At 30.9% G+C, this 13,256-nt stretch overlaps 1 protein-coding gene across 2 annotated transcripts; it reads left to right on the forward strand.

Annotated features, from left to right (window-relative positions):
- The first annotated feature begins 126 nt into the window (after positions 1–126).
- On the forward strand, positions 127–4,109 carry LOC115987238 (polygalacturonase QRT3-like). Of its 2 annotated transcripts, none has more exons than XM_031110742.1 (3): positions 127–496; positions 718–957; positions 2,802–4,109. In XM_031110742.1, exons 1-3 carry the CDS (start codon positions 275–277, stop codon positions 3,858–3,860), a joined length of 1,521 nt encoding a protein of 506 aa, XP_030966602.1. In that variant the 5' UTR covers positions 127–274; the 3' UTR covers positions 3,861–4,109. The 2 variants fall into 2 exon arrangements, with proteins under 2 accessions (XP_030966602.1, XP_030966603.1); XM_031110743.1 differs by having other exon boundaries at positions 721–957; positions 2,802–4,105.
- Positions 4,110–13,256: the final 9,147 nt, after the last annotated feature.

The raw sequence follows: 13,256 nt of genomic DNA on the forward strand, positions 1-13,256 counted from the left end.
CCTTGTCATTTCACTTCGCTAATCTCATTTACAAAAAGTACCAACAAACATACATAAAAAGAACAGAATGTGGATGCCTCACCACACACGATCTAATATATAAATAAAGTTCTCACCAGTTACTATTTCCTTATCAAATCTTATAGCTTAGGCCATTCTCTTTCCATGTCCCCTCTCTCCCTTCTTTCACTCTCTCTCACTCTCACATAAGGGGGACAGTTTTTTTTCTTCTCAACAACGTGTCTTTAAGACTTTCAACGTAGGAGAGAAAGAGATGGAAGAAGCAAAAATGGCAAGAAAAGCTCTAATATGGTCCATGGTTATGGGGTTAGCCCTTAGTTTCATTGCAAATCATGTTTATGGAGAGCATTCTCTGGAGGGTCAATTTTCTGGCAGTCATTATCATGACCAAATACGCAAAATGCAAGCCTTCAAGGACTCCTTTACCCAGCCATCAATAGCTCCTTCTCCTAGCTATACTCAGCAACCACAGCAGGTACAAACACTCTATGTTTCTCTAAACCTTTTAGCTAATTTTGGTTCTTCTTGCTTGACATATATAGTTTGTTCACCAATCTTAAAATCCTACATATATATATTTACATACATTTGATAATAATAGTAACATATTTTCTTGGCTAAATATTTCATAGTCATGGCTAATATTGCTTGCTAGTGATTTTGATAAATGATCATATGCTATGATGTATGGTGAAGCAGGCTGCATTCAGTGCACGTGTGTATCACGTGACATCATATGGTGCAGATCCAACAGGAAGAAGGGACAGTACAGAAGCAGTGCTTAGAGCTATATCAGACGCAGTCCAAGGTTCAAGTGAAGGGTTATTGATGGAGGGAATAAAGAATCTTGGTGGTGCACAGGTTAATCTTGATGGTGGCAATTACCTCATTAGCCTACCGCTACGATTGCCGGCCACCGGGTTAGGCAACCTCATGGTACATATGTTCACATCCTTACATGCACACATAAATTATGAAAAATTATTGTTTTTACTATTTAGTATGCATAATGTCTATATTTTCATTCTGCGTCTATTTTTTTTTTTTTTAAATGTCCATATTTAACATATGCTCTCACACAAAACAAAATTACTTGATCAATGCCTTAATTAAGCATTGTTTTTCTCATTTAAAAGATCATCTTGTATACTTTGATTATCACAAATGTGACATGATTAGGATCCATGTTAAAGTAACTTGCTGTAATCAAAACTTGTGGTCTATACAGATTATGAAAAAAAAAAAAATTGTGAACAATTTTGTACCTTTAGCATTGCTTTAGTAGACAGGACCACTGGGGTTCGGCAAGACCAAGTGCCTTGATAGACACAAAGGTCGTCATGTTCATTAGGTGTCAGTTTAAGCCTGCAAATTGTTTAATGTTTAAGCAGTTGGTCAAACACTCAAACATGACTTAGAATAGTTTACTTTTTAAAAAAATTGAATAAATTTTCGTTTTCCTAGGTTCTAAACTTCTTCTAATTACAGTTTGGAAAGGATTGTATTTGTATTTGTCACACATACCGTGACACCTTGAAACCATGAGAAAGAAAGTTATCCTTTCGGCAGCTTTTGGAAATACTTTCCTCAAATATTGCTCCATGATTTTGACTGAAATGCAATAAATTTTTCTTTTTGGATTGTTTAATGAATCTAATCTTCCCTACTTTGCTTTCAAAAAAAAAAAATCTTCCCTACTTTAGATCCTCCATGTGTGAAAAGTTTTGATGCTATGTAAAGCAAAATGCACCAAATCTATACAATAGGTGAAAAACCACAAAAGAGATTGCATTTATAAAAGACACCTTGAAAATTCCTGGTGATTTGAAGGAATATTGTTTGATTTTATTTTATTTTTTTAAGTTAATTATTGAAACAGAATAATAATGACTTTAACACAGGACTGAGATGAAAAAATATGAGTGAATTCAGTAGTAAAATTGTTGAATTCATAGTGAGGCTTTTATGGCAGTCAACCACCAGTTAATGAAAGTTGAGTGCCATTAAGAAAAGCCATAAAGATTCGTGGATTGAGATCCGATCCAATTGCATCATACAACTAAGACCCCTTTTTCTCACAATATTTTTTTACTAATCTTACTTTTTTTACTTTTATTTATTTATTTAATGGTTGAGATTTAAAGTTGCAAAATGCAACTTTAAATCTCAGCCACTTATAGTAATTGTATTAGGAGCAATACCTAAGTATTACATCAAATCTCAATCCAAGATTCTCTCTTTCTTACTACCATAAAAGAGAATATTTATGGCCATTTCCTCCAAAATACTGCTGAAGTTGTAATTTTTGTATTATAATTATTGGGTGATAAGTTTTAATCATAAAAGTATCATTTTTATTCGAATCCACAACTAATACCACTTTTATTTAGCACTAATCATAACATATCATCTCTCTTTTATAAATCCCATGGTGAAAATAATGGGAAATCTATTCAAAAAGAAAAAGAAAAAAGGGAAATGGGAGATTTCAATCTTGGTTCTTCTTGTTAAGTAGAGTAAGTTACAAGATTTTTGGCATGTCATCTCAACTTTTGTGGCAAAGATTGTGAAAAAATGTGACATTAGAAGTATTTTTCCAAAATTCATTCTTAGTGATATTTCACTTTTTATAAAAATAAAACAAAATATTCATTTCCTAATTTTGCAGCTGAAAAATCACACTCCCTAAAATCTAAATTATATGAATATTAATAATTGAAGTTTTATTTAATCCTACTCTTTTATGATGTTGTGTTGATTTGATCGTTTAAATTTAACAGATACATGGAGGAACACTGCGTGCCTCAGATGATTTTGCAACTGATGGGTTTCTGATTGATTTGTCAGCTTCATCAACTAGCAACAATAATGAAGAAAATGGAGGGAGCTCCATGGGTGCACAACTATCCTCATCATCATCCTACAATTATGAGTACATAACCCTCAAAGACCTCATGTTGGATTCAAGCTACAAGGGTGGAGGCATTGCAGTCAGAAACTCACTTAGGACCAGCATAGACAACTGTTACATTGCCCATTTCACTAGCAATGGGATTTTAGTCCAAGGTGGCCATGAGACCTACATAAGAAACTCCTTTCTTGGCCAACACATCACTGCCGGTGGTGATCATGGCGAGAAAATGTTCTCAGGCACTGCAATAAGCCTAATGGGCAATGATAATGCTGTCACAGATGTGGTAATTTTTTCAGCTGCTATAGGAATATTAATTTCTGGTCAAGCCAACATAATTTCTGGGGTACATTGCTACAATAAGGCCACTGGCTTTGGTGGCACTGGGATTTATCTGCAATTGCCCGGTTTGACACAAACCCGGATCATTAATTCTTACTTGGATTACACTGGTATAGTTGCTGAAGATCCTGTGCAACTTCACATCTCTAATACATTTTTCCTTGGTGATGCATATATTGTCCTGAAATCAATAAATGGGGTGGCAAATGGGATCAACATTGTTGATAACATGTTTTGTGGTTCTGACAAAGGAGTTGATATTGTTCAATTGGATCAATCCAAACGACCTTTCAAAGATATCAAACAAGTTGTGATTGATAGGAACAATGTCAAAGGGATGAACATAAAGGCCACAGTTGCAAGGGGGTCTGTGAATGGGGTAGGAAACTCATGGGTTGTGGATTTCAACAGGGTTCTAGTTTTTCCTAACCTTATTAGTCATGTGCAGTACTCGTTAAGTTCTACTAGCAGCCAATTCCCTAACCATGCCTTGAGGAATGTATCCAATAACCGGGTCCAGATTCAGACAAGTTTGAATGTTTCAGCGAGCGTATTTGTTACAGTGGATCAATGGGTAGCAAATTAAGCTGTCCTAAATTGCTGGATCAAGAAATTTTGACTGGCAACTGTGAATAGCTAGCAAGGAATTGATCCCTTTGTCAAAAGTCTTACTATCTTCAAAGAAATTAATGTTGTTAAAATTTGAACTTGTATAATTAGACACATTGAGTTGAACTAAAGAAAAGGTTCTATAATGGTGTAAAAGTCTAATAGGTACAGACGTACAGTTCAACAAGTATTTTCTGTGAAGTTCGCCTTTTGGAACTAGGTGTCAATTGACAATGATTTTAATCAAAATTGTTGTAACAGTGAAAGCTCTGTAACCAAATTGTTGTAGGAAAATGTCTCTCGATGGCACTCACACACAAGATTGGCTGTGAAAATAATATGAACATTAGAAAAAACACCAAAAATTAAGTAATAGGAACAACGAGAATCCAAAAGAAAATAATAGACATTCACACACAAGAAAAAACACCAAAGATTTATATGGTTCAACTTTTGGCCTATATCCATGGGTTGCGACAAGACAAAATTTCACCCAAAAAATATAGAAAATACAAAATGGTCTAATGGCACTCTCACAGTGCCCAAATCCCAATATCCTGAAATTATTCTCTCTCAATACAAACGTTGGGCTGAATACAAAGTTAGGGGCTAATAATTAACGAAGAGAAGTTTTCTCATCTTTGCACAACCCCTCCACAAAGCCCCCTTCAAAGATATCTTCCACTCTTACATTATGAAAGTGATTTTTCTCACGTGAGTATGGGTGGAATTCGTAGAACAATCCATGCTTGACTTGTTTACAATGACAGCATGGTAAATTAGAGTTTTAACCTCAAAGCGTGGGTTTGCATTTCAAAACATTTTGATAGTTTTAAGATATTAAAAAGCATTCTTGAGAAGGTTACTTTGTATGCCTGTGATATTCAAAATTTGAATTTGTTGCAAACTAAAATTAGAGACTTTGATGGGAAGAAATTTCTCCTAATTTTATACGATGTTTGGAATGAGAAGTATAATAAGTGGGACAAGTTACTTAGAGATTTCAAATGTGGGGCAAGAGAGATTAAGATCATTATAACAACACGCAGTGAAAGAGTTACATAAAAAATACGCATTGTTCCAACTCATCCTTGTCTAAAGGAACCCTCAAATGACTAGTGTTGGCTTTTATTTGCACAACATGCATTTGTAAATAGAAAGCCCTATGAATTTCCAGAGCTAGAGGCAATTGGTAAACAAATTGTCAAAAAGTGTAGAGGCTTGCCTTTAGCTGCAAAAACAATTAGGGATTCATTATGTTCAAATCAAAACCCAACATATTGGACTAAAATTTTGAAGATTGATATTTGGGATTTACCTAAAACTAAAAGTAATATCTTTCTAGCTTCGAAATTGAGCTATTATTACTTCCTATTATATTTGAAGTGGTGGTTTACTTATTGCTCAATTTTTCCAAAGGATTATGAATTTAAGAATGATGTGTTAATCATGTTATGGATGATAGAAGGTTTATTGTAGAAATGCAGAGAAGATAAGGGTATGCAATTTGAAGAATCTTTAAGGGTCTAATATCAAGGTTAGTTTTCACATTTCATAATGCATGATCTTATAGGTGACTTGGAAAAAATATTTATCCAAAAAAATTTGTTATAGGCCAAAGAATGATGAGTCTAATGAAACAACAAATAAGACACGTCATTTGTCATGTTATAAAGCTAAAATTGATGCCTCTTAGAAATTTGAGATCCCTAGGGTTTGCGAACCTTCTTGGGAGAAGAATGGTTATCATTTACGTGGCCTGAATATAACACAACAAAGTGATGATCATGGACAATTTTATAGGGACATTTAAGCTCTTCCAGGAGTTCTTGTTGTCTAGTTATACATGCATAAAAAAGTTTCGGATTAGGGAATTGCTTGTTTCTATTAGTAACTTAAAACATCTACGTTATTTGAATATTCGTGACACTGAAATCAAAGACTTGTCAAATTCTGTATGTAGATTGTATAATTTGCAAAGCTTACATTGTCATGTTACATTATTGATTTGCCTAAAAACAAGGGCAAACTAGTCAACTTGCACCACTTGGACAATTCTCAAACCAATATAAAAGAGATGCCACCACAAATTGGTAAATTAAAAAATCTCAGAAAATTACCTCATTTTGTTGTGGGAAAAAATGGGGATCTAGCATTAGAGAGTTGGGAGTGGTTCAACATCTTTTTGGAAAATTATCTATTGAACTTGGAAAATGTTCATTGTGCTAATAAAGATACCAGGGAGTTTATGTTAAAGGATAAACAAGATCTTTTTGAGTTGGAGTTGAAGTGGGAAAGTGTTCATGACATCAAGCACTACAAGAAAATGTATTTTTCGTCACTAAAAGTCCTGTTTTTTGTCACTAAGAACCTTTAGTGACGAAATTGGACTTTTAGTGACGAAATTCGTTTCATCGCTGTAGCCCCATCGCTAAAAGTCCTGCGACGAAAAATTTCGTCACTAAAAGTCCGATTTGTTTTTTTTTTAAAAACATTTAGCGACGAAAAAGTTTCGTCGCTAAAAACAGGTTTTGGTGACGAAAACGTTTTGTTGCTAAAAACAGGTTTTAGTGACGAAAATATTTCGTCACTAAAACTATTTTTAAGAAATCCAAACACATATAGCGACGAAAATTTTCGTCACTAAAACCATTTCTTACAAAATTCCGCTATATTTAGTGACGAAATATTTTGTCACTAAAACAATTTTTTGTTGCCATATTTGTGACGAAAAAATTCGTCACTAAAACTTATTTTCTTTTTTTTATTATTTTCATGGTGTTGATATTAACCTGTAACTTGTCATTACATTATTAAAACCTCACATTTGTTTAACACATTTATTTCAACAACACATTTATAAAAAATTGATCCATACATTCCACAAGTTAAAATTAAAATAAGTATCCAATTCAAACTCCTTCCATACAATAATTGTTTGCAACACATACAATAACTTAAGATGTTTTATAACAATACAAAAAATGTAGCATAATATAATTAGAACCAACGAAAGATATCCTCATATGTCTTCAAATAATGCCTAAAGGAAATCCCCTAAAGCCACTAATAAGAAATCTGCACAAATATAAATCTTTAGTTAAATATAAATCTTTAGTCAAATATAATTCTACACAATGCCAACAGAAATTTCACTTCTATATCTTCAATATCATAAACTAAAGATTGAATAACCTATCACGTGACAAATATTAGTTTCAAATGATACATAAAAAATGAAGTGTTTTAACTTAAAGATAAAGTACTAACCAATAAGTGATTTAGCTTGAAGATGAACCACCTCCATAGGTAAAAGTGTAATCATAACCCTTACTCCTCAAAAAATTAAGAATATTCTTTTGGACCTCATCTTGCTTAGCTCGCGCCTCTTGCTCCTTAGCTCACTCCTCTTCGTCCCTAGCTCTTGCCTCTTTGAGCTCAATTATCTCACTTTCTAACCGATGAATATACTCCACCGAGGAACTAGATGAGGCATTGGTTACTAGAGAAGAGGAAGGTCTCATGTCAAGTCCTTTTACAATACCGGATTTCTTCTTAAAAACCAAGTTTGAGATCTCCTTTTGTGTAAGGGGAATTGCATTAGGATCTTGACAATAATCCTCTTGCACTTTGAGAATAGTTTCCTACCATTTGAAAGAGAAAAAAACAAGCAATCACAACATTAATAATACATATGTTATAGCTTTACAAACATGATAAAGATGGAATAATAGGGATGGAATGATACACATACATATGTGTCCTCATACAATTGTGTCCTCATACAAACTTGAATTCTCTCACCATCGAACATTATAAGGTATAAGCTTTCCAAATTGGTTATGAGATTGTTTTCTCATTTCTTTAACGCTTTACAAATGTAAGTGTTGCTTCTCCTTGCCTCCACTTGGACAACTATCTAATCTCAAAATTAAATGTTTTGATGAATTATTAGTCGTGGATCTGAGTTAAAAACAATTCATCTGCAATTAAGCCATTCAAATCCCTTGACTATTTAAACTTTGAATCTATGCCAAAATAGTAGGAATGAGATATATTTGAAGACGAAGTTTTCTCTTGTCTTCGAGAGTTTCACAATTCTTGTTGTAAACTAATTAAGGTTTTAACTAATCACCATCCCTTTTGACCAAACTTGAAATTAGAGGTTTTCTGTTACTTATTTAGGTATCTAGAATTTCCCAAATTTTGTATCATTTCTTAGTATAGGAATATGTGGCCAAAAATTGACAGGAATGAAGCTTAGAAATTGCAAAAAGTTAATGCTTGACGGGACAATCTCATTTCCCATCACATAAAATCAGTAAGGGTTTCAACACCTCACCTCACTTAAAGTTTAAAAGCTTGAAAATTTGTCCTAGCAATAAACTCCAATTCTTAGCAAAAGAAGCATTGTCTACCTCTCTTTTCTTAATCATTTTTTGACTTTTATTGGAAGAAAAGTGCGAAAAAGGATGATGGAAAAAATTGGATCAATATTGCTCACATCCCTTGCATAAAGATGTATGGTCATGTGATTAGACTACATGTATTATCCAAGAAGCCTAGCACCCAGATATTTATTCTGAGCTAATATTAACTTTCTTATTTACTCAACTTCATAGTATTGGAGTTTTGTTTGTTACTATCAGAATTCATGTAGACAAGCGGTACACTTTATTATTAGTTTCCTCCAATATTTCAATAAATTTATTTATTAAAAAATTGTAATATTTAACGTATTATAAACAAAATAGAAAGACAAAAAAAGTAGTATAATGATTCGATCATACTATATGTATTTATAAATTTTAAAATTGCATGATATTGTGACTAATATAGATAGGCATGTTTCATGCCTACTTATGAATGAAAATATTGTTTTGATAAATAAAAATGCAAATATCCTTCAACAAATTTTTTTTACATTCTTAATTGTGTGTTATTAATTACTTCTCATATAAATCATAGAAAACTAACATAAAAAAATCATAGAAAACTAACATAAAAATTTTCATTATAGTAAAATAATTAAAGTACCACTTAAAAATGTCATATTCTAAAATAATTAATCTATGTATATAATAATAGGTGAAACTGAGAGAAACTTAAATTAAAATTCCAAATTAAAGTTCCAATTTTGCGCAATGTGTCCTAAATTATTTATTCTTAAAGAGTTTTATTTCTTAATTTTAGATCAAATGTGGGACCACATCATAAATATTCATCCATGTGAGTTATTAAGTACAAAAACCAAAAAGTCTAAAATAAATAAATCTTAAAAAAAAGAAGTGCTTCACAATAATTTTTTTTTAAAAAAATTTATATTTTATACCTAATAATATCCTTACAAAATTTTTTAAAGAGTTAACAAAATATAAAAATGACTATCAATAGTATTTAAATTATATATATAGGAATTATATTATGCATCTTATTGTATATCTTTAAGTATATCCTTACATATGCATGAGATTACAAGCTAATATACATATAACATGAAGAATAATGTCATATTCTAAATCAACTATTATCATTATTATTATTAAGGTAAATTACATGTTTGGTCTCTATTGTGTCAAATTGGTCACTGTCCTTTACACTATATTTCAATTTGATCATTAACATTTCATTGTGTTAATTTGGTCACTAACATTTTAGTGTTATGTCAATTTAGTTCATGTTGTTACCTCTTTGATAGAAATTACTAACGTGACAAACAGTCAAAATAAAATTTTAATTTATTGTAACTTCAATGGAAAATAATTTTTTATTTTGGTCGTTTGCCATGTCAACAATTTCCATCAAACAAATAACGATAAAGTCTAAATTGATACGAAACTAAAAGATTATGGACCAAATTGACGCAATTAAAAGATTAGAAACCAAATTGAAATATGGTATAAAAATAGTTTACTCTTATTTTTTTTTTTTTTTATTCCAAATAAAAATAGTTTTTTTCTAAAAAAAATAGTTTCTTATATAAAATTTATAAAAGTAATCATATAAGTTCGCCTAATTAAATAATTAATGTAATATATGCATTTACTCCACCAATACTTTGTTATAAATGTAACAAATACATTAGTTGAGTACTTGACTACTTGGGTTTCCGTTAAACACAAAAGAGATAAGCCTATAACTAGAATGCAAAATTTTTATGTTTTAGCCAAAAGAACTCGAGTTTCATTATGTTACATTATTAATGAAATTTTGTACTAAGAATTTAAGAACATACCTATTTTTCAATGAATTGTTTGGGTCTTAAATTCCTTTACATTTACTTCAACTACACCCTTTCCTCACAATATAGAAAATACAAAATCAACTTTGTTAGAATATAGTTGCAAAATACAAAGTTAAATGAGAAAGAAAAAAAAAATGTACCAACTGCTCATGTGAGCATTTTGTCAATGAATTTTCTAGTTCTTAAAGTTTCTTAAATTCCTTTGCATTTACTTCAAATTCACAATCTCATCGCTATATAGAAAATAGAGAATCAATTGTGTTAGAATATAATTGCAAAATACAAAGTAAAATGAGAAGGAAAAAAATACCAACCGTTCATATGATGATTCTGTAAGCAATTGCTATATACGTAAATTTTGAAAAAGAAAAATGGTACTAGGGAAGTTATCTTTAAAGATAAAATTATAAAATCAGAAAAATGATATTGTGGAAGTTATCTTTAAAAATAAAGTTATAAAATCATGGAGGAAACTGCTTTTAAATAATAGACTACCATTTAGGGGTAAAAACCTAAAATGTGGTTTTTTTTTTTTTTTTTTTTTAAATGTAAAACCGTGTTGGTTAGTAGGCTATTAGTAGAGGATTCTAAAATCCAAAAATTTAGGATTTTTTTTTTATTAAAACGGTAAAATAAAATAAAATTGTGGTCCTATTTTGTAGGCAATGTTTTAGTAAGAATTAGAAGTGTATTTTTACCTGACTATCATTTAGTTTTGCCCCTACTTAAATGTAGGGTGTAGGGGTATTTTGGAACAAAAAAAAAAATCTGGTTCAAACAAGCGAATCCCCTTAAATAGTAGTATAGATAAATTATTCATTTTCTTAAAATAGATTGTCATGATAATCAAAAATCATATCAAACTTATACTGAATATGTATAATTTATTATCTAAATTTTATTACAAAGAGAGAGAGACTGCTTGTGATGGGAAATTAAAAAATAGAACATCAAAACGTATGAACTGAAAATAGATTTTTAAAAATCACAATGATTCATTAATATAAAAGTAGAGTTGCAAGAAATAATGAAAAATCAAGAGAAAGAGAATGAACACTTTTTCAAGAGAGAATGTGAGAGAGAATAATAAGAAATTTATAGAAAATAATATGAGAAGAAAACAAGGTAAAAATATAAAATATAGTTGTGGGGCCTATGGTCCAAAAAAATGTATTGGGTCTTGGACCTTATTCGAGAACACTAACAAGTCCGAGGAGAGAAACACGACTTAAATGATTTACGTTACAAGCCACATTAGTGGGAGACAAAGGGAAGAAGGTCTAAGGAGGAACTCCTCCTTGGACACGACAGACCCAAACCAAGTGTATACTCAAATAGTTGAAGTACGCCCCTTGAACATGTGAAAGGGAAGAAAACTCAAAATATCTAAGGAAAAACTGCCACCACCACATTAAATGCACTACAGCTACTTTTCTGGCTGCATTAATGTGGAAAAGACCCCTAAACAGTACTGTCTTGGCTGCCGCAACTCACAGAGAACTGAAAGGGATGTCTGATGGGATTGGTGCTCAAGTGGGGGTCCAGGTGACCAACAAGTGTAAGGTCCAGATGATCAGGAAGAGCCTATATAATATGAAAAAGCCCCCATGAAGAGGGGGCAGAAAAAAAAGAAGAAGAGAATACTGTAGCATGTTAAAGAACCCTAATGTGGTGATCTGTATTTATAAGTAAAATTCTAGTCTCCTCGGATGGAAGGTCTTTTGATCATAATAGTTTTTATTCGTGTCTGATTGCTTCTTAACCCCATGCAAACCATTACTCAACTCATCTAAACCTAGTTCTTTGACCCATATTCTACAAAATTCATTGTATTAAGTTTTTTGGACCAGGATTCCATACAGTTTGGGCTTGAGTTCCAAACTTTGTCCCTACAATAGTAATAAACACTAAATTATCTAAGTCATTTTATGTAATAAAATAACATTATATTCTTATATACTATCTTTATAATGCAATATGATAACATTTATGAAATCAAAGAGAATAAAAAGATAACAACTTAAAAATACAAAACTTAATCACATCAACCCAAATTAGAGTTGCAAATAATACAAAAATTAATCAACATAAAGTAGAGACACAAGAAAAATATAAAAAATTCCACCAAAAATGGGAAAAAAAATATGAGAGAGAGAAATAACCTTTTGTGTGTGGAAATTGAGAGAGAAAGAGAGAGAAATAACATTTTGTGTGTGAAAAAACTATTAATAAAATGGAAAAGAGAATTGTAAATTTATAGTAAGAGGAGGAGAATAAGAAAAACAAAAATAAAGGGAAACAAAGGGATAAAGGAAAAGTAATATTAAGGTAGTTAGTAGTTGGAGATGAAAAGGTAAAAGAGAGAAGAAAAGTTAGAAAAAGTATAACAAAAAGTTGAAAAATTAAAAAAAAATTAAAAATTAGAGAAAATATAGAAAATAAATGGATGATATGGCTTAACAGAAACATAGTAACAAGAAATGATATGCTTCAACTTTTAGACAAATAGAGATAAATTAATAAAGTTATAGATGAAAAATTGACAAGAACAATTAAGCTATTGTATCTATCTAAAAAATTACTATGAACAACTACTTGACAATTAAATAGGATGTTCATTTGGCACATCTACTGGTTTTAGGCTAAACTTTCATTATATAGTATATAATATATATTTTTTTTTTATGGCCACTACTTACATGTGTTAAGATAGATTATATTTTATTATTTCACTCTTGGTAAGATCATATATAGTATTTATTAATGTCCTAACTCTTTGACTCTATTTTTAATGGCCACTACTTGCATGATTTCAATTGCTTTTGAGGGTTTGTGTAAAACAATTTGTGTGCAACAAATTTAACTATTCTCTTATTTGGCTCATAAGTCACAACCAGCCTATTATTGGAATCATCATGTTATGTAAAACTTCACAAATAATGGACAAAAATTAGAAATTTGTTGTCTTTGAGTGAACTGAATTTGTCGAGATAGATTACAACTATTTTACTTATGGGTAAGGTTAAGTCATGGATTAATGTTACCTCACGTTCAACCTATTATTAGAAACTTATGACATTTAGAAAAAAAAAAAAAAAAAAAAAAAAAAAAAAAAAAAAAAAAAAAAAA

The sequence above is a fragment of the Quercus lobata genome, chromosome 4 (genome assembly GCF_001633185.2).
Source record: "Quercus lobata isolate SW786 chromosome 4, ValleyOak3.0 Primary Assembly, whole genome shotgun sequence".
Lineage (NCBI taxonomy): Eukaryota > Viridiplantae > Streptophyta > Magnoliopsida > Fagales > Fagaceae > Quercus > Quercus lobata.